Source organism: Rana temporaria, chromosome 8, assembly GCF_905171775.1.
Source record: "Rana temporaria chromosome 8, aRanTem1.1, whole genome shotgun sequence".
In the NCBI taxonomy this organism is placed as follows: Eukaryota; Metazoa; Chordata; class Amphibia; order Anura; family Ranidae; genus Rana; species Rana temporaria.
The window spans coordinates 36,016,319-36,041,450 of record NC_053496.1 but is presented as its reverse complement, the minus strand read 5'-3'; the positions used below and the strand labels follow the sequence as shown (position 1 = coordinate 36,041,450).

The 25,132-nt window shown below is 43.7% G+C and overlaps 1 protein-coding gene across 1 annotated transcript in view; it reads left to right on the top strand.

Annotated features, from left to right (window-relative positions):
* Window positions 1-23,041, top strand: part of CASP7 (caspase 7) — a 68,309-nt gene extending 45,268 nt beyond the window's left edge. The window contains exons 3-7 of the mRNA XM_040361580.1: window positions 9,608-9,744; window positions 15,717-15,845; window positions 17,443-17,618; window positions 21,241-21,379; window positions 22,299-23,041. Of these exons, the coding sequence (XP_040217514.1) occupies window positions 9,608-9,744; window positions 15,717-15,845; window positions 17,443-17,618; window positions 21,241-21,379; window positions 22,299-22,522 (805 nt within the window). The 3' untranslated portion in view covers window positions 22,523-23,041. The remainder of the gene's footprint in view (window positions 1-9,607; window positions 9,745-15,716; window positions 15,846-17,442; window positions 17,619-21,240; window positions 21,380-22,298) is intronic.
* The last annotated feature ends 2,091 nt before the right edge of the window (window positions 23,042-25,132 follow it).

The following is a 25,132-nucleotide window of genomic DNA, read 5'->3' as shown; positions in this document are numbered from 1 at the left end:
AGGATAAAAAGTTTAATGCCGCAACTAATAAACTCAGATCAGGCGGGCTTTGTAGTAGGCAGAGAAGGAAGAGACAATAGTATAAGGACCCTGTTACTGCTACAACAAGATCCAAAAAAGAAACCCCCAGTCGTACTCATGTCCTTAGATGCCGAAAAAGCATTTGACAGAGTCGACTGGGGGTTTATGATGGAAACTTTACAAAATATAGGCCTGGGTCCAAGGTTCATGAAATGGGTAAAGAACCTGTATAGCCACCCGACGGCAAGGGTGAAGGTCAATGGGAGTGTGTCATCTGTGTTCAACATGGAAAACGGAACCAGACAGGGGTGCCCGCTCTCACCTCTCCTATATGTAATAGCTCTGGAACCGTTGTTAGCAAAAATCCGGGAAAACCCGGGGATAGGAGGGGTGAGAGTGGGAGATGAAGAACACAAGGTGGCGGCGTATGCGGATGACATACTCCTATATCTGACCAAACCTAGAGTCTCTCTCCCTAATGTCATAAAGGAAATAAAAAGATACGGTGAACTTTCAAATTTTAAAATAAACCCGATAAAAACAGTAATCTTGAATCTGGGGATAGAAAAAAAAGAAGCAGAAGAACTACAGAAAGAGTTTCCATTTACATGGGAAAAAGAAGCTATAACGTACTTGGGTATAAAAATTACACCTAAAGTTGAAAAACTTTACTCGGCCAACTTTGTCCCCTTAATTAACGACATTAACCAAGACCTGAAAAACCTAGCAAAAAAACACATCTCCTGGATAGGTAAGATTAATGCGTTTAAAATGATGATTTTACCGAAGATAACATACAAACTTCAAATGCTCCCAATAAAAATACCGCAAAGCTTCTTTAAAGTAATTAAAACAATAATTTTGAAATATATATGGGCAGGTAAAAAGGCTAGATTAAGCTATTCATTGTTGAGCATGAAAAAAAAAGGAGGGGGGTTGGGGCTCCCCGATATAAAACGATATTATTTTGCTGTAAACTTAGCCAGGCTGGTAGAATGGACAAATCCACACACACAAAAAAAATGGGTACGTATGGAAGAAATATTAAGTAGGACACTATTAAATAGAAATGTATGGATACCACCGAAAAAGAGGGAATTGAGCACGAACACACACAACATAACAAGGAACGTATTTAGGATATGGGATACAATATTTAGACGGGAAAAATGGGAGTATAACTCCCCATTAATCCCATTAGCAGGCACACATTTTTTTCCACCAGGTAATGGAACACGTTTTGGAAAGCACTTAGGGGAGAAAAAATTAAAAGATATTGTTACACGGGGAAAAATTAAACTTAGACAAGAGATAAAAATAGGGGAAGGGGAACAAAGCATGAGCGAATGGGAGTATATGCAGTTAAAACATTTTGTGAGCACACTACCACAACCAATTAGGGAAGATAAGATACTATACCCAATAGAGAAAATATGCAGCATGGACAAGCCCCTGACACACGGTATATCAAAGGTATACGGGATACTAACAGAACTCGAGACCCAGGAAGCATTGCCTTTTTTAGAAAAATGGGAAAGCGATATTGGTAAAAAAATTGATAAAACACAAATGATAGGTGCAGTATATAATCATGCCGCGGACATTACCACCATAGAAGCAAACTATAAATGTATGGTGCGATGGCACATGACTCCATCAAGAATGAGTAAGATTCACCCAAGAAATTCAGAGCTATGTTGGAGAAATTGTAAACAAAAAGGAACAACGCTACATATATGGTGGGACTGCCCGAGAATGCAGGAATTTTGGAAAGAAATCTTGAAATATATTGTAGAAATAACAGGGGAGACGATTCTATGTAGCCCGCTAACCTGTTTGTTTCACGGAACTGAAAAAACAAAAAAACAATATGGATCAACTCTGGTCCCGGTGTTGCTAAATGCAGCCAAGGCTCTGATCCCCAAAAATTGGCTACACCCAAAGAGGCCATCAATAAAAGAGTGGATAGAAAGGGTGGAATATATAGAAGAGATGGAATATCTTGCCTGCAGAGAGACAGGAGAAGAGGACAAAAACAGAAGGGTTTGGGAAAAGTGGAAAGTGTTTAAATCCACAGAAAAGTTCGCCCAGGGAATGACAGAAGCAGAAAGCTGAGAAACCATAAAGAAGATTGCATGGCACACAGATCCGGGGGGGGGGAGGGGGGGGGGAAGGAAAAGGGGGGAAAAAAAAAAAAAAAAAGGGGGGGGGATTAATTATGTTATGCTACCAAGGAATGCAGTTAGATTTGTTAAGTGGGAAAAGATTAACCTAATAGTTTAAAAATGTTAAATCCGTAACGTCAAAAAAAAAAAAAAAAAAAAAAAAAAAAAAAAAAGCTTTAACATATGAAAAGAAAAAATAAAAAAAAAATCCACGAATGATGCGAAGCCGCAAGAGAGACGCTAAGGGCGGGCGAACCATGAGCTAGCCTCTCGGCTATATGTGAGCAGAGTCTGACGTGAAAAAAAAAAAAAAAAAAAAGAACTGGGGCGACATATTGTGAAATCCGGTTCTTCCAGATAAACAAGGAAGCTTTACAAGCCAAGAGAAAAAACCCCAAACCAGCTCAAATGCTCAACACTTTTGTATTGCCAGTAAGGGACACAGACCAAACACATAGGGGAGAAGGACATTCTTACCGGAAAAATGCTGATATAACCACTGTCCATAGGTAATCTCGGATTGTATTGTTCATCATTTGACCTGCGTTCCCCTGTACAGCGGAGCCTTGGATTACGAGCATAATCCGTTCCAGGAGAATGCTTGTAATCCAAAGCACTCGCATATCAAAGCGAGTTTTCCCCGTAGAAGTCAATGGAAACTAAAATAATTTATTTCACATTAACTTCTATGGCATGCAATACCACATGTGGCCAGAGGTGGGGGGCGCCGGAAAAACTCGGAGATTGTTCGGCTGCCCTCAAACGCCCGTAAAGGCTCGGGAACGGAGTAGTTACAAGTATTTCCAAACGGCTCCGGTGCCACCCGCACCTCTGGCCAAATGTGGTACTGCACACAGCAGAGGCTTCAATCCTGCTCATTTTGCGAGACAACACCCGCAAACCGAGTCAGGACTTCAAAAAAAAAATTGCTCATAACCGCGTTACTCGCAATCTGAGGTTCCACTGTATTATAAATAACCCCAGGAGTTTATTCAGAATCTTTATTTAGACACCATTTACACTGAGGCAGTTTTCAGACATTTGAGCGCTAGAAATGGTGCCTGTAAAGGCCCATACACACGATCTGACTTTTTGACAACGAACCTCTGAGGGACCTGTTTGATCGGACAATCCAACTGCGTGTACGCTCCATCAGACAAACTTTTCTGCGTTTTTTTCATTGGACAAATTTTCGCTGTGAGAACAGACAAACTTTCCGGCAACAAATGTCCGATAAAGCAAATCCGATCGTGTGTGCTAAAGTCCAAAGTACAAACACGCATGCTCAGAGCCAATGCTAAAGATCAGACAATAGCAGAAGTTGCTCAAAGGGTGGCGGTAAAGAGCAGAAAAACCACATGATTTGGTGAAAGTAGGCTAAAAAATTCCTGCCGTGTGTGTGTGTGTGTGCATACCAAGTTCACGGACAACGCCCTTTGGAGCAAAATCCACGGAAAAGTCAGTTGGAAGTTCAAACGTGTGTATGAGGCTTAAAGCGCCTGAAAACTGATTGCCGTGCCGCCCGAAGGTGAAAGCCCGAGTGCTTTCACACTGGGGCGGTGCGCTTGCGGGACGTTGGAAAAAGTTCTGCAAGCAGCATCTTTGGGGTGGTCTGAGAGCGGTGTATACAGCGCTCCCAAAAATGCCCCTGTCCATTGCAATGAATGGGCAACGCTTCCAAAGCACTTGAAAAGCGCTTTGGAAGAGCCACAAAGCGGGCATTTTTAACCTCTTTTTTGGGGTTAAAAGTGCCCCTCTAGCAGCCGAAAAGCACTGATTAAACAGCACGAACGGTCTGCTAAAACGCACAGCGCTTAAGCTCTAACGCACGGGCGGCCCCAGTGTGAAAGGGGTCTGAAAGCTTTTACAGTTGCATTGGTACATTCTTAAGAACACAAACTGGGACTCCCAACATTGAAGATATGAACCAGTTTGTTGGCCTCCTTTGGCTTTGGTGAAACTGTTGATTCTGAAGATATTCAGTTTTTAGTTTAGACCTGTACAATCTGGTTCATTCCGAAAAACAAGAAAATGTGACAAGCCAAAGGCAACACAAAACTGTCTGAACTGCTCAACAATTTTATATCGCTAGTGCGGAACATTGTGTTACAGTATGTTAAAGTTGAAGTTTAGGTGTGAAATTTTTTCCATAGTTACATTGGACCAATTTCCCGTGGAAGCTGGAAATCCCGAAGTGTAGTAGGCATTGCTACTGCAGGGACCTCCACCAGTAGAGATGAGCTTCGAGTTCGAGTCGAAATCATGTTCGACTCGAACATTGCCTGTTCGCCGAACAGCGAGCAATTTGGGGTGTCCGCGGCAAATTCGAAAAGCCACGGAACACCCTGTAAAAGTCTATGGGAGAAATCTAAAGTGCTAATTTTAAAGGCTTATATGCAAGTTATTGTCATAAAAGGTGTTTGGGGACATGTATCAATGCAAAAAAAAGTTTTAAAACTACCGTTTTTCAGGAGCAGTGATTTTAATAATGCTTAAAGTGAAACAATAAAAGTGAAATATTCCTTTAAATTTCGTACCTAGGGGGTGTGTAAAGTATGCCTGTAAAGCAGCGCTTGTTTCCCGTGCTTAGAACTGTCCCTGCACAAAGTGTCATTTCTGAAGGAAAAAAAAGTAATTTAAAACCACTCGCGGCTATAATGAATTGTCGGCTCCCAGCAATACAGAGAAAAGGCATTGAAAGTCATTGAGAATAAAAAATGCGTGGGGGTCCCCCCAAATTCAATTACCAGGACCTTCAGATCTGGTATGGTCATTTATCAATGACTTTTCTCTGTATTGCCGGGACCCGACAATTCATTATAGCTGCGAGTGATTTTAAATGACTTTTTTTCCTTCAGAAATGACACTTTGTGCAGGGACAGTTATAAGTACGGGAAACAAGTGCTACTTCCCAGGCATACTATACACCCCCCTAGGTACAAAATTTAAAGGAATGTTTCACTTTTATTGTTTCACTTTAATCACTGCTCCCGAAAAAACGTCAGTTTTATAACTTTTTTTGCATTGATACATGTTTTAGGACAATAACTTGCATATTAGCCTTTAAAATTAGCACTTTAGATTTCAAATGTTCGAGTCCCATAGACTTCAATGGGGTTCCAAAGTTCAAACTTTTGGTCTGTTCGCAGGTTCTGGTGCGAACCGAACAGGGGGGTGTTCGGCTCATCCCTATCCACCAGCCTCCCGGTCCTGTGAACACAAGATGTTGCTGTCTCTCCATTTTGTCCAATCAAATAATGGGTTGCATTAATTGAGAGAATGCAAAGTGTTCTCTAAACCAGTAGTCGCTCACTTCTCTGATCTCACAAAACACTAACCTCACAATTTTACATGCCTTATACACACAATGCTCGGACTCTCGGCCCCCCTCCCCCTGGATCACACTGCTGCGTTACACACAATGCTCTGGCTCTCGGCTGCCCTCCCCCTGGATCACACTGCTGCGCTACACACAATGCTCTGGCTCTCTGCCCCCCCTCCCCCTGGATCACACTGCTGCGTTACACACAATGCTCTGGCTCTCTGCCCCCCCCTCCCCCTGGATCACACTGCTGCCTTATACACAAAATGCTCTGGCTCTCTGTCCCCCTCTGCCTGGATTGCACTGCTACCTTATACACGCAATGCTCCAGCTCTCTGCCCCCTCCCCCTGGATCACACTGCTGCCTTGTATACACAATGCTCCAGCTCTCTGCCCCCTCCCCCTGGATCACACTGCTGCCTTATACACGCAATGCTCCAGCTCTCCGCCCCCTCCCCTGGATTGCACTGCTGCCTTATACACACAAAGCTCTGGCTTTCTGCCCCCCTCCTCTGCATTGCACTGCTGCCTTATACACACAACGCTCTGGCTCTCTGCCCCCCTCCCCTGATTTGCATTGCTGCCTTATACACACACACACAATGCTTCAGTGCTCTGCCCCCCTAACCCTGAATTACACTGCTGCCTTATACACACACACACACAATGCTTCAGTGCTCTGCCCCCGTAACCCTGAATTACACTGCTGCCTTATACACACAATTCTCTGGCCCTCTGCAGTCCTCTTCCCCCTCCCTCCACACTCTGCATCACCCTGCTGCCTTACACAGACTCATCATTGGATCTAACCTCCTTATCCAGCCATGTGCTTGAGCTTTGTGCTCCCTCTCACAGTCTGTGATCAGCTATGCCATTGGATTTCACCTTCTTCTTCACCTCCTGCTCTCTGCACTACTCCCAGCACCTCCCTCTGAGTTCAGGGGAGCTGGAACTACAGAGGAGGCATCGGGTATCAATGTGCGCTGACAGTATGGACGGTCAGTGTGCATTGAGCGCACTGAAACAATTTGCGGTCGAACCCCTGGGGACCACCAGAATTTTCTCGTGGACCATCAGTGGTCCTCTGGTTGGCGATCGCTGCTCTAAACTATGCCTATGCCTGGCTCCTGTTCAATAAGCATGGAGGCTGCTCGTTATTGGACCTTCACTGTAGTAGCAGTGCCTTGTACAACTTGGACATTGTTCCAAGTTGCACTAATATGAAACACAATATATTTATATATGAAGGTGGTGGAATCCCATATTATAATATATATATTTTTTTTTTAAGGGCACCATACCAAGAAAAATACAGAAGGTATTAGGCCTACATCATGCTTAAAGAACTTCAAACGCCTGGTAGAATGAAGTATACTTTCTCTTGCTTCATTTCCCCTTCCTGTAGTCTTCTACTATCTTTACTTTACTCTTTATTGTTGTTATTAAGGTAGTAGTACCACTTTCTCTACTTTCCCCCACAAATAGCTTTCTTTTGGTTGTATTTGATCACCAAAAACTTTTTTTTTTATATATATATATATATATATATATATATATATATATATATATATATATATATATATATATATATTTTGTTATAAAATTTTGCAAACGGGAAATTTTTCTCCTTCATTGATGTACGCTGATGAGGTGGTACTGGTGGGCACCGACAAGGTGGCACTGGTGGGCACTGAGAGGTGGCACTAAAAGGTGGCATTGATAGGTGGCACTGATAGCTGTCAGTGATGGGCATTGATGGGTGGCAGTAATGGGCACTGGGTGGCAGTAATGGGCACTGATGGGCAGCACTGCTAGGTGGCACTAGTGGCCATTGATAGGTGGCACTTGTGGGCACTTGCAGGTGGTACTGGCAGGGGTTACTGCTGGCACACGAGGCAGATGTGCCTCCTTCCTCTTGGGACTGATGTCCCTTTCACACAAGCCGATGAAAAAAAAACCTGATTAACGTCTTTTGGTAACATCACGTGATCAGCTGTCATTGGCTGACAGCTGATCACGTGGTAAGGGGTTGGGACTGGCCCCTTACTCGGATCCGTGATCACCCGAGTCTCAGTGACTCAGTGATCACAGCGCGCGAAGGGAAGGACGTCTATTGACGTCCTCCCGGCATGTCTCCAGTATCTCCAGATACGCCGTCGTATCTCTGAGTCTGGGCCGTCGTATCTATGCGCCTAATTCTTAGAATCAGTTACGCATAGATTTGTATTAGATCCGACCGGCGTAAGTCTCTTACGCGGTCGGATCTTAACTGCATAATTACGCTGGCCGCTAGGGGCGTTGTGACGGTATTAGAATGATATCCCCGTCAAATATTCCCTTCTTCCATAAAGAGCATCACCCAATATTCCACGAGGAGGAACATTCCTGGAATCGCCCCAATGAGCCACACATGGGTCAGCGCTTACTGCTGGAACAAGACAGATTTTAATGGTATAACACAGAGCTTATATGTAATTTACCAACTGTTAAAATGACAAATCTCTGCCCCCTCACACAGTGGGGGCTCCCATACAGATGATTAGGCAGACACGACGGAGCCTACCCTGACGACATTTCTTTAGATAATGACATCAGTGACGTTAATTACTAGTTCAAACAGAATACATTATCTAGACAGCTTGGCCCCCGTGGATAGAAGGGATAATTACCACAATGAAGCAATCAGAATAATTAACATGAGCCCCTTCTAATCACAGTAAACAGTAACCACAGGGCTTCTTCACACACACAATAGATCAATTAACCCTTTGAAATAGGGAGCTGGCTGAAGAAGGGTCATTAACATATCAATAGTCTGTTAGAGGAGAGAGTCACACCTGAAATCACCTTCTAACACAGCATTAACCAAGCAGGGAGAATTTAAACTGAAGCATCCTTCACAGGCGTGTACGCTGATTTACGCCTAGAAATATGTAAATCAGCTAGATACGCGAATTCACGAACGTACGCCCGGCCGACGCAGTACAGATACACCATTTACATTAGGCTTTTCCCGGTGTAAAGTTACCCCTGCTATATGAGGTGTACCAATGTTAAGTATGGACGTCGTTCCTGCGTCGAATTTTGAAAATTTTACGTTGTTTGCGTAAGTCATTCGCGAATAGGGCTGGGCGTCATTTACGTTCACGTTGAAAGCATTGGCTTCTTGCGGGTTAATTTGGAGCATGCGCACTGGGATACTTTCACGGACGGCGCATGTGCCGTTCGTAAAAAGCGTCATTTACGTGGGGTCACATAAAATTAACATAACACACGCCCACATCTACCACATTTGAATTAGGCAGGCTTACGCCGGCCTATTTACGCTACGCCGCCGCAACTTTCGTTTGAGAATACAGCACTTGCCTGTAAAAGTTACGGAGGCGTAACGTAAATAGGATACGTTACGCCCGCACAAAGATACGCCATTCTACGTGAATCTGGGCCTATAACTTTTGTGCAAACCAATCAATATACGCTTATTGCGTTTTTTTATTATTTTTTTTACCAAAAATATGTAGAAGAATACGTATCGGCCTAAACTGAGAAAGAAATGTGTTTTTTATATATATTTTTGGGGGATTTTTATTATAGCAAAAAGTAAAAAAATAATGCTTTTTTTTTTTTTTCAAAATTGTCGCTCTTTTTGGTTTATAGCGCGAAAAATAAAAAACGCAGAGATGATCAAATACCACCAAAAGAAAGCTCTATTTGTGGGAAAAAAGGACATCATTTTTGTTTGGGTACAGCGTTGCATGACCATGCCATTTTCAGTTAAAGTAACGCATTGCCGTATTGCAAAACATTTCCTGGTAAACCTGGTTAGATTACAATAAAACACAGGAGTGGCCATGTGGCCGAAGTGCAGATGGTCTGAAATAACATTTGCGTATACAGTGACTTCGACATAAAAAAATATCAAATTTTAAAAAGCAAGTTTGTCCTTTTTTTTTAAATAATTCTCAGCAGGAAATGGAGAATGAACATTTTTTTTCCTCCGATATCTGAACATTTCTGCCGAATGTTCTAAAGCTGAGATCTCTCCCAGCTGATTTGATTTTTTTATCTAATGTTTTTTTTGTTTTTCAACCTTTTCTAGAAAGAAAAAAAATGAACCAGAAAAGCCAGCTAACCAGAACATCCGCATTATTACCCCGGAATTTCAGTATGCGATGAATTACCAGAAGCTCGGCAAGTGTATCATTATAAACAACAAGAACTTTGATGCCAGGACAGGTGATGAATGATGTTTCCTTTGGAAACTTTTACTGTGAATTCTGCTTTTGTGTTGTACAGTATTTGTGTCTGTTATATAACAAAGTTCTAATCTTACACTGTCCTATAAGCATTAAAGTGGAACTTTACTCATAACAAATAATACAAATAAATGTTTTACATTAATAATTGTGCAATCAAATTGTGTGCTGTAAATTGCCTCCAGCATTGTTCCTGTTTCTTCTTGCCGGAGGCTGCCGTTTTGTTGAAGCCCAGAGCCCTGAGCAGCAGTTAAAGTGGAGTTCCACCCATTTAAAAGTCAGCAGCTACAAATAGTGTGGCTGCTGACTTTTAACAAACACATTCACCTTACCCACGAACCAGCAATGCGGCTGCCCGAAGCCTCGCACCTCTCCCCTTCCTCTCCACGGCGTTGGCATTGCACGTGTGGACGCCCAGCTGTGACAGCTTGCGTCTTCACAATTGGACGTGCACTGTGCATGCACAAGCCACGTCAAGGGGTCACCAATACTTAAAGCGGGAGTTCACCCATAAAAAAATTGTTACCCTTAGATTGAGGCTCATTTTGTCTAGGGGAATCGGCTTGTTTTTTTTAAATCGAAGCTGTACTTACCGTTTTAGAGATGCATCTTCTCCGCCGCTTCCGGGTATGGGCTGCGGGACTGGGTGTTCCTATTTTGATTGACAGTCTTCCGTCAGGCTTCCGACGGTCCATTCCATCGCGTCACGAGTAGCCGAAAGAAGTCGAACGTCGGTGCGGCTCTATACTGCGCCTGCGCACCGACGTTCGGGTACTTTCGGAAAATCGTGACGCGATGGATGCGACCGCCGGAAGCCTGTCGGAAGACTGTCAATCAAAATAGGAACGCCCAGTCCCGCAGCCCATACCCGGAAGCAGCGGAGAAGATGCATCTCTAAAACGGTAAGTACTGCTTCGATTTAAAAAAAACTAGCCGATTCCCCTAGACAAAATGAGCAGGAATCTAAGGGTAAAATTTTTTATTTCCGGGTGAACCTCCACTTTAAAGCCGATGTTCCATTTTTGCGTGGAACTCCGCTTTAACCATGCTATACCCAAAAGATGGCTACAGTGCGGTCGTCAAGTTCTGGAAGGTTGCCTATTGATGTCCTCCCAGAACCCCGGCATGCATTGGGCGTGTTATGTGATTACTGTGTCCTTCGGACACAGTTGATCACAGATGGAGGTAAAGGGCCAATTACATTGGCCCTTTGCCATGTGATCAGCTGTGTCCATTCAATGTAAACAAATGGTGTGAACCGGCCCTAAGAGCTACTTTGATAAAAGACACTCAAACATTTTAATATTGCTGTTCATAAGAAGCATCAGCTGATGTGACCCATGCCTCCATAAAAATTAGTTTTTTGAAGACATGCAATCAAGAGTAGTTGATCTGCAAAGGCTGGAAAGATATATAAAGCAACCTCAAAGTGTCTAGGCATCCATCAGTTAAAAACATTTGTAAATGGAGATGGTTTAGTCCTGTGGCTACTCTTCCTAGAAGTGGGTGCCCAGCCAAGATGACTCCCGAGGCAGAATCCTCTTTGAGGTAAAGAAGAACCCACAAGTAACTGCTAAAGGCTTAAAAACATGACCTGGAACTAGCAAACATCCCTGTTCTTGAGTTTACAATAGGCAAATCTTTGATCTGTATATACACATATTACTGCGCTGATTGTGTGAACAAATATATAATGCAATACACCTACAGCTCTTATAAATAAATAAATTAATCAATAATAAGTGAATAAATAAATAACCAATGTGTTCAAACAATGTGATCCAGCCCATAAACGGTATTGTATCAATCAATGCTGCTCTACCCAATATGGTACTTAAAATAAAAAGCCTTATATGGTGTAGTATGTCCAAAAAGTTGCAGGTTTATTCAAAAAACATATAAAATTTACACTCACATGTGTCTGTGCCTTTCTGACCAACACCAGTCTGTCCAGCGTAACTGCTCTGTTTACCCACCAGCGTGCGTTCCACGCCTCGGTGGTTGAGCTGTTTGGCAAGCGGAGGTGTCGCAGGGGTAGCGTGTGCCGTGATGTGGATTACCCAGAAGCCTCTACGCGTTTCGCATACGTGAATGCGTCATCAGGAAGCTCAATTCACGTATGCGAAACGAGTAGAGGCTTCTGGGTGATCCAAATCACGTCACTCGCTACCCCTGCGACACCTCCGCGCGCCAAACCGCTCAACCACCGAGGCGTGGAACGCACGCCGGTGGGTAAACAGAGCAGTTACGCTGGACAGACTAGTGTTGGTCAGAAAGGCACAGACACATGTGAGTGTACATTTTATGTTTTTTTTAATAAACCTGCAACAAACATCGTTTTGCTCGTCGAGTTCCTTGTGAAGCCGCCGAGGATCTTGGAGAGCCAACTTTTCCTATTGACTAATGAGGAAATAGAGAACATGTTCTCTTTTTGGCCCGACGAGATCCTCATCGGTTTTCTCGGCGAAAAGTGTACACACGACCGGTTTTCTGGCTGAATTCTGCCGAGAAACTGGGTCGTGTGTACGGGGCCTTAGAGGTGTTCACTGAAACTTCAGCAGTTCACTATTTTAAAATTATAGATGAGCGCCGGTGACACAATTGTACACACAGGCAAATCTTTGAGCAGCCTCGTTGCCTGTCCATAGAGGAACACCACGGAGAAAGTTGCTGCTCTCCAAAAAAAAAAAAATCTGCAGGTCTGAAGTTTTCCAGTGAGCACTTTGGCAAACCACAACACTATTGGGAAAATGTTTTGTGGACTGATGAAACAAAAGTTGAATTGTTCGGGAATAATACGCAACAAATATGGCACAAAAAGGTGAAGTGTGGTGGAGGGAACATCATGATTTCGGCTTGCTTCTCTGCCTTGGGCCTGGGCTACTTTCCATCATCAAGGGGAAAATCAATCCCCAAGTTTGTCAAAATATATCGGGATGGCTGCCCACCAGCTGAAGCTTAATATAAGTTGGGTGACGCAGCAGGACAATGACCCTAAGCATCAAAGTAAATCCGCCACAGACTGGCTTCAAGAAAAAAAATTCACCTTTTTGGAGTGGCCCATTTAGAGCCCAGACATTAATCCCATAGAGATGCTGTGGAATCCTACAAATGTGCCTGAGCTGAAGCGGTTTTTGTAAAGAGAAATTTGCTAAAAATTACTCCTGAATGTTGTGCAGGTCTGATCCAGAGTTAAGGAGGTTCAACCAGCTATTAAAAGGGTTGTAAAGGTTTGTTTTTTATTTTCTAAATAGGTTCCTTTTAAGTTAGTGCATTGTTGGTTCACTTACCCTTTCCTTCGATTTCCTTTCTAAATGTTTTTTTCTTTGTTTTCTTTGTCTGAATTTCTCACTTCCAGTTCCACCTCAGTTAGCTGTTCAGGCTGATTAACCCCCAGTCAGATGATGGGGGCAAGCTTACTGAGGAGGAACAGGAGGTGAGAAATTCAGACAAAAGAAAAAAAACATTTAGAAGGGAAATCGAAGGAAAAGGTAAGTGAACCCAACAATGCACTAGCTTAAAGGAACCTATTTAGAAAAAAAAAACCAAACCTTTAACTCCTAGGGTTCACTTATTTTTTTCCTCCATATCTCTGAATGTTTAATGGGTGTGTTTCATGAAGGTGCAATACATTTTAATTGTGTGTTCAGTTTAAGCATATTGGCCCGGATTCTCAGTGGAGATACGCTGTCGTATCTCTGCGTTGTGCCGTCGTATCTATGCGCCTGATTCTTAGAATCAGTTACGCATAGATATCTATTAGATCCGTTAGGCGTAAGTCTCTTACACCGTCGGATCGTAACTGCATTTTTACGCTGACTGCTAGGGGCGTGTATGCTGATTTACGCCTAGAAATATGTAAATCAGCAAAATACGCGAATTCACGAACGTACGCCCGGTCGACGCAGTACATTTACGCCGTTTACGTTAGGCTTTTTCTGGCGTATAGTTACCCCTGCTATATGGTGGCGTAAGTGCGGCGTACCAATGTTAAGTATGGCCGTCGTTCCCGCGACAAAATTTGAAAATTTTGCGTAACTCGTCCGTTAATGGGGCTGGACGTAATTTACGTCCACGTCAAAACCAATACGTCCTTGTGGCGTATTAGGAGCAATGCACACTGGGAGATTTCCACGGACGGCGCATGCGCCGTTCGTGAAAAACGTCAATCACGTCGGGTCACAGAAGATTAACATAAAACACGCCCCCCTGTCCTACATTTGAATTAGGCAGGCTTACGCCGGCCGATTTATGCTACGCCGCCGCAACTTACGGAGCAAGTGCTTTGAGAATACAGCACTTGCCCGTCTAAGTTGGAGGCGTAACGTAAATCGGATACGTTACGCCGCCGTAAAGATACGCCGCTGGACGAGAATCTGGCCCATTGTGTGTGTCTATTGTTGACCTAGATGAGGATCAGATTAAATTTTATGGCAAATCAATTCCAAGGGGTTCACCTACTTTTTCCTGCCACTTTATATGGGCACCCACTTTGTGGACCCCCTCCACTTGATTTCTTGTATTTCCAGCAGGATAGGCTACTGTGAATGCTACATGATACATTTTAAACAATTGCGATCTTCCATCTTTTTGGTAACCCCTTTTTATTCCACCATGACTGTTCCCCTGTATATAAAGCCAAAGACATGGGTTGACCAGTTTGGTTTGGAGGAACTGTAATGGCCTGCACAAAGCCCTAACCTCAACCCTACTGAACACCTTTTTAAGATGAATTTAAATGCCAATTGTGAGACAGATTTTCCCATCCAAAGTCAGAACTTGACGTCACAAATGGGCAAAAATTCCAACTGACACCCTCCTAAAATGTGTGAAAAGCCATGGAAAAAGAATGGAGGATGGTATAGCCATAAAGGAGGGTAACTCCATATAACTGGCCAAGGTTCTGGAATGGGATGTCCAAAAAACTCATATAGATGAAATGGTCAGTTGTCTACAACCTTTTGGCCATATAGTGTATGGATTGTCTCTTCCCATAGTTTTTAAAGGTCATTACAATGACTTGGTCTTGGGCACCATTTAATTTGATTTACTACTTTCCCGCTTTTTTTTGTGTCATCAATTATGTTTGTCCTTCCTATAGCACTGGAAATTTCTATAGTTTTCTACACCATAGGGGCCCGTGGTCCCCGCCTGTAAAGGGCACCTGTTTAGGCCTGGCTGAGCCAGTGTCGGGCCTACCAAATCAGTGCTAGCTAGTCTGGAGGGTGCAAGCAAGGAAGGGATGTGCTGGAGGAGTGTGGAGTGATGAACAGCAAGTAAGGAAGTGCAGGAGGAGAAGTGGAGTTTGTATATACTGTGATGTGTATATAGTAGGCCCAAATTTAACTGTTAATTACTTGGGTATCTCATAAGTTTCCCATCCCTATCCAAGTTTAATTCCCCTCAATAAAAACATAAAAACAAGTGCAAGGACTGCTTTCATGTCTCTGAGCGAGTGAAAAGTGTGTGGGCAGGGTGACAGACGGCATACTACACTCAGCAGCCCCTATGGGGGTACCGCTATATATATATATATATATATATATATATATATATATATATATATATAGGGTTTTTTTTCAGGGGGAACTCGGTTCCACCAACTCTGGCTCAGACCCTTTGGTGCCTGCTTGCCACAATCACTTGCAAACACAGAAGTCTGGTTTCTGTGTTTACAAGTCACAGCTCTGTACCCTGTGTGTAACCCCCCTGAACTCTGCACTCTGTATGTAATGTAATCCTGGTATTTAATGCCCCTTTAAGACCCTTCTACTGTTTGTGAAATCTGAACAGGGTCGTGGTTGAGTTCCTGCACCTATTTTCTGCGAAAAAAAGCTATATATATATATAATTTTACACACTGTATAATATAGTTCCATATAATGTATCTCCCACGTGTTACATCCAGGCATAGCTGGGTATCTGCTTTATTGTTCTCATTGCTCCCATCAGGGATGTGTATTCGGAATGGGACAGATAAGGACGCCGGGGATCTGTGCAAATGTTTCCGAAGTCTGGGATTCGACGTGAAGGTCGTGAATGATCAGAGCTGTGAGATGATGGAACTGTTGCTGCAGAGTGGTGAGTACAGAATTCTTGGTGCTTATAATATAGAGTGTTGGTTTTGTTTTTCGTACAGATGACCCTAGTATGGAGGATTTTTAATGCTGAAAAAACTTTACCCATAACCTGAAATCGGTAATTTTCTGAAATTGGATCTGGGGCTGGTAGTGTTTTTTTGATTCAGGATCTGGAGATTTAAGACCTACAGTTCAGCATTAGCTTTGAGGTGGTGTTGGCAGCAGTTTGCGTGTTACAGTAGTTTGGTTTTATGTTAAATTTCAGGGCTTAGAGCAGGGAGGGTTAGATCCCAACTCCAGTCACTTTTTTCTTTTCATGGGATAGAATAGGGAAGGGTTTTAATAAAGAGCTGACACCTTGGTCTGGAAGGGATTTTTGTCACAATGTCCCCAAAAAGCATCTGGTGAAGAAATGTCCCATGCTTTTTTTTTTTCTGCTCTTTTTTTTTGGGGGGAGATTTGTCTCTTTATTTCCTGCTACAGGAAGTACGAGCCACAGAAATTGGATAGAGAAAGCACAATAAGGAATGATTAGGAGGTCTACAGGGCCGTCTTTAATATGGTTTGGGCCCTGGGCAAACATTTTTTTTGGCCCCCCCAATGCAATTTTGCTCTTTACCCCCATGCCATGCCATGTGTAAAATAGAAGAACTTTTTAAAACACTGACCAGACCTGCACCTGCAATGCATGCCATGTCACATGGCATGCATTGAAGGTCTGGTCAGTGTTTTAAAAAGTTCTTCTAATTTACGCATGGCATGGGGATAGGGAGCGGGAGCCAGGGGAGGAGAAAGACGACCTTACCTTGTCCTGTCTTGGCAAGCTCAGCTCCAGCCTCCGATCAATTCTCCACCGTCCACAGTGACAGTCTGACACACACTGCTAGTGCTAGTCTAGTAGTTTCACTTGACTAAGCATAACAAGCAGGAACCACCAGGCAGCTGCACTCCACTCTGCGGTCTCACTCTGATCTCTCACTCCTCCTCCCCCGCTCCTCCAACCAGGTCCACTGGTCACTGCGCACGCTGCACGCATAGCAAGGGGCAGGGCCAGAGCGTCAGTGAACTCAAGGCCCCGCCCACCTGCGGCCCGGCCCACTCCGACTCCTCGATCTAAAAAAAATGCAGCATTGACACTGGCTGCGCGCCGCTGATGACAGTGACAGACACTGTCTGTCTGTTTGGGGATTTTCAGCGCCGATTTGCGGGCAGCACACGGGCTTTACTTTGGGCCCCTAACAGTGACAGGGCCCTGGGCTCAGATACAGTGTAGTTCCACTTTAATAAGTGAGCATATAGGAAATATATTGTAGTTTACTTCAATACACATGGGGGTTGGTTTACAAAAGTGCAAAATCTGGTGCAGCCGTGCATGGTAGCCAATCGGCTTCCAGTTTTTTTGTTTTTTTTGTCAAAGCTGAATTGAACAATTAAAAGCTGATTGGCTACCATGCACAGCTGCACCAGATTTTGCACTCTCCGGTTTTAGTAAATCTAAGTACCCCTTTATTGGTGACCATAAAACAACCCCATGGTGACAACATTCAGGTCCAGCAACGATATAAGAAATAACAGAATTAATCTTTCCTTCCTGTTAGTGGCAAAGAACGATCACAGTGACAGCGCATGCTTCGCCTGCATCCTCCTGAGCCATGGGGAGGAGGGTCAGATCTACGGCACGGATGGGGTAATGGCCATAAAAACTCTAACAACACTTTTCCGAGGAGATAAATGTCAAAGTCTAGTCGGGAAGCCAAAACTCTTCTTCATCCAGGTAAGGCATATGCTGAAATCATCTATAAATAGTATGATTTATACATAAAGGAAAAAACATAGCCATATGTAGGGGGCGGGGTTATTAATCGGTTGTTCCCATAGGCATTTTAATATATTACAAGAATATATGTAAGTTCTTTTTCAAATGTATAAAAAATAAAACTTACTACATACAAAATAGCATATCAACAGGGTAAGGGCAGAGATAGGTCCACATATATAAAGACACAGATACAGTAACACATGTCATACAGAAACTGCCAACATGTTTCGTGGTGCACGCCGCTTCTTCAGGGTTTCGTTGTCCGTATCTGATTATCTGTAATGATGACAATGTCATCATTAATTCACAATTCGGTGGCACTACATCTTAGATACTGATGGTCTATATAGATCCTGGGCAACATCTCTAGTCCCATTTCAGATAATCTGAGCATGGTCTTTTCCCTATACAGATACTATAACTGATGCTGGACCTTTGTGTCTGTACATGACACCTGCGGTGTGTAATGTCATAAACAATCTCCCCTTAGCTTGAACACATTCAATACATGTTTTTAAGATCCTTTGACTCAGATCCGGAAAACAAAGCCTCGAAGAAGCAGCCTTCACCACAAAACATGTTGTCAGTTTCAGTATGACATGTGTTACAGTATCTGTTTTTATATACGTGGGCCTATCTCTGCCCTTACCTTGTTGAAATACTATTTTGTATGTAGTAATAACATTTTTTTTCAAAATAATACACAGCCATTAATGTCTAAACCGCTGGCAACAAAAGTGAGTACACCCCTAAGGGAAAATGTCCAAATTGGGCCAAAAGTGTCAATATTTTGTGTAGCATCCATTATTTTCAAGCACTGCCTTAACCCTCTTGGGCATGGAGTTCACCAGAGCTTCACAGGTTGCCACTGGAGTCCTCTTCCACTCCTCCATGATGACATCACAGAGCTGGGGGATGTTAGAGACCTTACGCTCCTCCACTTTCCATTTGAGGATGCCCCACAGATGCTCAATAAGGTTTAAGTCTGGAGTCATGCTTGTCCAGTCCATCACGTTTACCCTCAGATTCTTTAGCAAGGCAGTGGTCATCATGGAGGTGTGTTTGGGGTCGTAATCATGTTGGAATACTGCCCTGTGGCCCAGTCTCCAAAAGCAGGGAATCATGCTCTGCTTCAGTATGTCACAGTACATGGCATTTGTTGGCATTCATGGTTCCCTCAATGAACTGTAGCTCCCCAGTGCCAGCAGCACTCATGCAGCCCCGGACCATGACATTCCCACCACCATGCTTGACTGTAGGCAAGACACACTTGTCTTTGTACTCCTCACCTGGTTGCCGCCACACACACTTGACACTATCTGAACCAAATAAGTTTATCTTGGTCTCATCAGAACACAGGACTTCCGGTAATCCATGTCTTTAGTCTGCTTGTCTTCAGCAAACAGTTTGTGGACTTTCTTGTGTATCATCTTTAGAAGATGCTTCCTTCTGGGACGACAGCCATGCAGACCAATTTGATACAGGGTGCGGTGTATGGTCTGAGCACTGACAGGCTGGCCCCCCCACCCCTTCAATCTCTGCAGCAATGCTGGCAGCTCTCATATGTCTATTTCCCAAAGACAACCTCTGGATATGATGCTGAGCATGTGTACTCCGCTTCTTTGGTCGACCATGGCGAGGCCTGTTCTGAGTGGAACCTGTCCTGTTAAACTGCTGTATGGTCTTGGCCACCGTGCTGCAGCTCAGTTTCAGGGTCTTGGCAATCTTCTTATAGCCTAGGCCATCTTTATGTAGAGCAACAGTTCTTTTTTTCAGATCCTCTGAGAGTTCTTTGCCATGAGGTGCCATGTTGAACTTCCAGTGACCAGTTTGAGAGAGTGAGAGTGATAACACCAATTTAACACACATGCTCCCCATTCACACCTGAGACCTAGCAACACAAATGAGTAACATGACACCGGGAAGGGAAAATGGATAATTGGGCCCAATTTTTACATTTTCACTTGGGGTGTACTCACTTTTGTTGCCAGCGGTTTAGACATTAATGGCTGTGTGTTGAGTTATTTTGAGGGGACAGAAAATTTACACGGTTGTACAAGCTGTACAATCACTACTTACATTGTAGCAAAGTGTCATTTCTTCAGTGTTGTCACATGAAAAGGTATAATAAAATATAAAAAAAATGTGAGGGGTGTACTCACTTTTGTGAGATACTGTATGTTAAAGGAGAAGTACAGTCTTTTGCCTGTATTTCTCCTGTGGATCACAGAAGTGCAATTCCTTCTGCACTCCTGTGACCCGTTTTTAGGACACAGCGGGCCGAAGCCCACTTTTGGCTGACATCACAGAGCCAGTCCAGGCTGGGATAAGTTCACGACAATAAGGTCGGCATTCGCCTACAGCTCACCCTCTCTGCGAGCCGATGAGAGCCTGTGCCAGCCTTTTCCACCCCCTCCACAGCCTAGCTCTCCTCTGTGTATGTAGAGCAGAGAGCCGGTGACTGAGAGCAGAGCAGTCAGCGGTCTATAAACAATTGGTTGTCAGTCTTATGCCGTGTACACACGATCGGTCAAACCGATCAGAACGGTCTGATGGACCGTTTTCATCGGACCAAACCGATCGTGTGTGGGCCCCATCGGTTATTTATCCATAGGTTAAAAAAAAGCAATCTTGTTTTAAATTTAACCGATGGGTACCTAACCGATAGAAAAAAAAATGATCGTTTGTAGGCACGTCCATCGGTTAAAAATCCACGCATGCTCAGAATCAAGTCGACGCATGCTTGGAAGCATTGAAATTCATTTTTTTCAGCACGTAGTTGTTTTTTTTACGTCACCGCGTTCTGACACGATCGTTTTTTCCATCAGACCGTTCGCATCGGTTTGATCGATCGTGTGTACGCAGCATTAGAGCTGGCAGCGGACAGAGGGAACATCAGACCGATGCAGTATCCACCCTACGCAAGAATGATTCTACATTTATTTTTTTTAAAGACATTTTCTTTTAAGCTGCAACTTTTTGATTTATAATGAACCCCCTGTCAAGTTTTTGGAGTTTTTTTTTTTTGTTTTTGTTTTCTTGCTGTTTGGGTCCCACTGGAGAGGTTTCCATTTACTTTTTGTCCAAGAGACAGAACAGGAAGTGAGAGTAAATCTTTTCAAAGTAAGGAGAACAGTTGGAACAGGAAGTGAGAGTAAATCTTTTCAAAGTAAGGCGAACAGTTGGAACTGGCGTCTCATTAGAAGATTGCCCAGAGGTTTCCATTTACTTCCTGTCCCAAAGTAAGGAGAGCCATTGGAACCAGTGTCCCATTAGATTTCAACTCTAGGGCCCTCTCCATCCAAAACCAAAAATATTTGGGCTGTGGCTATGCTCTATTTATCCTACAATAAGCTTTCCCTTTTGAAGAAACTTTCCCCGGGACACTGTGCCCGTGTAGATGCAGGTTGGCAATAGAAAGTATTTTTGGACTTGGTATTGCTTTTGTTTGTTACCAGCCCGGGACTTTCCCAGTCTATTGACTTTTTCTCCTGCCAAAATTCTCGGCCTTCCAAGACATGTTACGCATTGTATCCCGGCAAAGTGAAATGTCAATAATCAAATGTCTATACTGCAGGCTTGCCGAGGCTCAGATTTTGACGAGGGGATTCAGACGGATTCCGGGCCAACCAACGACTCCATGGAGACAGACGCCAATCCCAGATACAAGATCCCGGTTGAGGCAGACTTCCTCATTGCCTACTCCACTGTACCAGGTAGTTTGATCTAGTATGAAAAAGAAAAAAAAAATACTTATTTATACACCTATTATTAAAAAATGTCTCTTCTACTTAAAGTGGAGGTTCACCCAAAAAATTTTTTTTTAACATTAGATTGAGGCTATTTAAGGGGAGCAGAACGGGTATTTTTTTAAAAATCAATGCCGTACTTGCCGTTTTCGAGATAGATGTTCTCCCGCCGCTTCCGGGTATGGGCTGTGGGACTGGGCGTTCCTATTTGATTGACAGCCTTCCGACCGTCGCATACAGCGCGTCACGAGTTTCCGAAAGTAGCCGAACATCGGTGCGCAGGCGCCGTATAGAGCCGCACAGACGTTCGGCTTCTTTCGGCAACTGGTGACGCGCTGTATGCGACCGTCGGAAGGCTGTCAATCAAATAGGAACGCCCAGTCCCGAAGATCATACCCGGAAGCGGCGGGAGAACATCTATCTCGAAAACGGTAAGTACAGCATTGATTTTAAACAAAAATACCCGTTTCTGCTTCCCGAATAGCCTTAATCTAATGTTAAAAATTTTTTTGGGTGAACTCCCGCTTTAATGCATATGGAGGGATAGGTCAGTAGAAATCACAGCAGTTACAACATTTCATTATGGTCGAACATAGGACTTGTGTGCCAACACCTAGGGGGTTCTGGCCCTATCTGTAGTTCTGGGAGCCATCTGAAAAATATGGGGGGGGGGGGGGGGAATAGTGAAAAGCTTTTCTTACAAGGGGCAGCTCTTTGGCTTAGGACCCAGAAGATAGCAGTGATCGTTTTAGTAGAACAAACTACTACAGTGATTGTGAGCGTCCACAGTTTTAAAATGCTTACTTCACCCAAACCAAAATAGTTTGACCAGCTTATATCTTAACATGAAATGTATTGTAATAAGCTCTTGTGTCTCCCTCCACAGGCTACTATTCTTGGAGGAATCCAGGGAGGGGTTCCTGGTTCGTTCAGGCCCTCTGCAGCGTTCTTAACCAATACGGGAAGCAGCTGGAGCTTATGCAGATCCTGACCCGGGTCAACTACCTGGTGGCCACCAACTTCGAGTCTTGGTCGGACGATCCGCGTTTCAGCGAGAAGAAACAGATTCCCTGTGTGGTCTCTATGCTAACCAAGGAACTGTATTTCTAGACATTTTACACTGTGGACCCTCTATGGTCCGACATTATCAGGGAGCAACGAGGCAAGCTGATCTCTTTTTAAAGTAGCAAAATAGGATTTATTAAACAAGGCAATGCAAAGAACACTGATGATGTGCTAGGTGAAGTCACCCCTACTGCAAAGGTCTAGTCACCCATACAAAAGTTTAGTAACCCTTGCAGAGGTGAAGGTACTCATAGAGCTATAGCAACCCATACAGAGGCACAGGCATGATTACAGGGGTAATGTAGATGTAATAGTCCATACAGAGGTATGGTTGCCCAAATAGAGTAATTGTAGCCCATTTCTATGTAGTCACTTAAATTCAGGTGTAGCCACTCATATCATATGTCCCCCTTGTGTTCATTACTTTAAAAAAAATGAGTGTACCCTTTAGCCTACTAGAGTGGAATGTGTATTTATGGATGTTTCCATCTCCTCCGCCCTGGTGATACCCCTAATGTAGGAGATGATCCAGTCCGCCAAATAAAACAAAATAGCTTAAGTTAACGAGTTCTACCGCACCAATCTTTACTTAAAGCGGAAGTAAACCCATCCATTTACCAGTTTCAAAAAAGTTACATTTCCATCATGTGCTGGAAATGTAACACTCTCATTGGTTGTGCTCTCAACCAAACTGTCAAACCATCCAATGGCTGGTGTCCTAATTAATCACATGTGCAGCATCATGGCAGTTGTAGATTAAATAGAGGCAAAGATGGCAGCTTACTTGGCTGAAAACGATAGGGGGGTTTACTTACACTTTAATGAAATAGTCCATACAAAAGTGTAGTTGTCCAAATGGAGACAGAGTAGCCCAAAGAGGGATGTAATAGTCCATAGGTAGAGGTTTGCTTGTCAAACAGAGTAACTCATACAGGGATACTAGCCCATTTCTACATGTAGTCACATATACTCAGGTGTTTACAACCCCTTTAAGTTAATGCAAAACTTTAATATCTTGTAGGTAGGTGGCTCTTGCCATAATGTCCAAATATGCACAGTAGGCTTGCAGTCTCTGCTCCTGACAGACACCACTGGCATATTCTCCAGCACTTCTTCAGGGTCCAGTACCTTCTCTTTGACCAGTGGGTAGCTGCTCCTGTGCATACTCTCTGGAGTTACATCTTCCTGGAACTGCGCTACATTCTTGCCATCTTACAAATGCCAGGATTGAGCCAACAATGCAAACTGTACTGTTAATTGTATGGCTCCATTGCCAGTGTATACAAAATAGAAAATTGCTAGGAGCAAAAAGGAAAGATTCTTGGCATAAGAGACATTGCATGTCTGTACCATGCGTTCATTTTTATATTTACAGACACTTTGTTCCTTTGCTAGAAATCTTCCATGATAATGCCTCGGGTAATATATAGCTTGGAGCTATTTTTGCACCCACTACTCATTGCATAAATAAAAATTTATAAATATACTGCGCTCTTCCAATGTGTAGTATCTATGGTGGCTGCCAACACAACAAAAGGAAAAATTGTGTAAAATGTGAAAATAAAGTGTAGCGCCTGGAATAAGAAGCACTTTCCATATGCTGGCAAAGGCTATGAAGGTAAAAATACAGATTGTCCAATCACACAACCAACATGCGTGATTAAAAAACTAGCATAGGTGTGAAGTCCACAGTGGTAACTAGTGTTAGTGACCGTGAAGACAGAGGAAGCAGTGATCCATTATACCACGACCAGGATTCGAGTCAGTTTGGATCGTACTACCGTGGAGAATCGCAGTCCAGGACCATCGAGCGGCGCTGCTCCACAGTGAATTGGGTTGATTATGCGCATTTGACCCATCACCGTATGGTGTTCCTGGGTCCATCACAGCCGGTAAGGGTATTCAACCTCTTCTTACTTTGATGATTGGCAAGATCTCTGAATTGGATTCCAGACACGATGACATTGGGAAGAAGCAGGCTCCATCTCCTGTATAGGCATGGGCCCTATGGAGCATCCGCTCCATAGGGCAAGGGGGGGCAATTGACCCCCCCTGGAAAATCGAGAAGGTATTGAAGAGTTTTGCGGGTGCCGGCTGTCTGAGCGGTCCCGGGCCAGATGTCACACAGGCACAGTGAGCAGAATGAAGCCACCTCCCCCGCCAGTGTTTATGTGTACACAGGGGGAGGGAACCTGCTGTGCCTGTGCCACACTGATGGCTGCTCTGAGGTACTGAATGGGGAGGAGGGTCCATCTGTGCTGAAGGGGGGGTCTGTACATTCTCTAGGCTATATTTATATGGGCATGGAGTGAAGATGAATTATCTCAAGCTATTTTAAACTGCCAACTGGCCGCGCTATCGGTAAAGCGCCGCTAAAAAGTGGCGCTTTACCATCGTTTTAGCTGCGCTATTCGGCCGCTAGTAGGGCACGTTTAACCCCCGCTAGCTTTTGAAGAAAGGGTTAAATGCGACTGTGTATCGCCACTGCCGAAGCGCCCCTCCCTGAAAAAATTTCAGCGGACGCTGACAGGCCCTGACAGTTTCACTGTATTTGGATGGACATTATTTATGCACATTGAATTGTGTCTTCGCGGTCACTAACACTAGTTACCACTGTGGACTTTACACCTATGCTAGTTTTTTAATCACGCATGT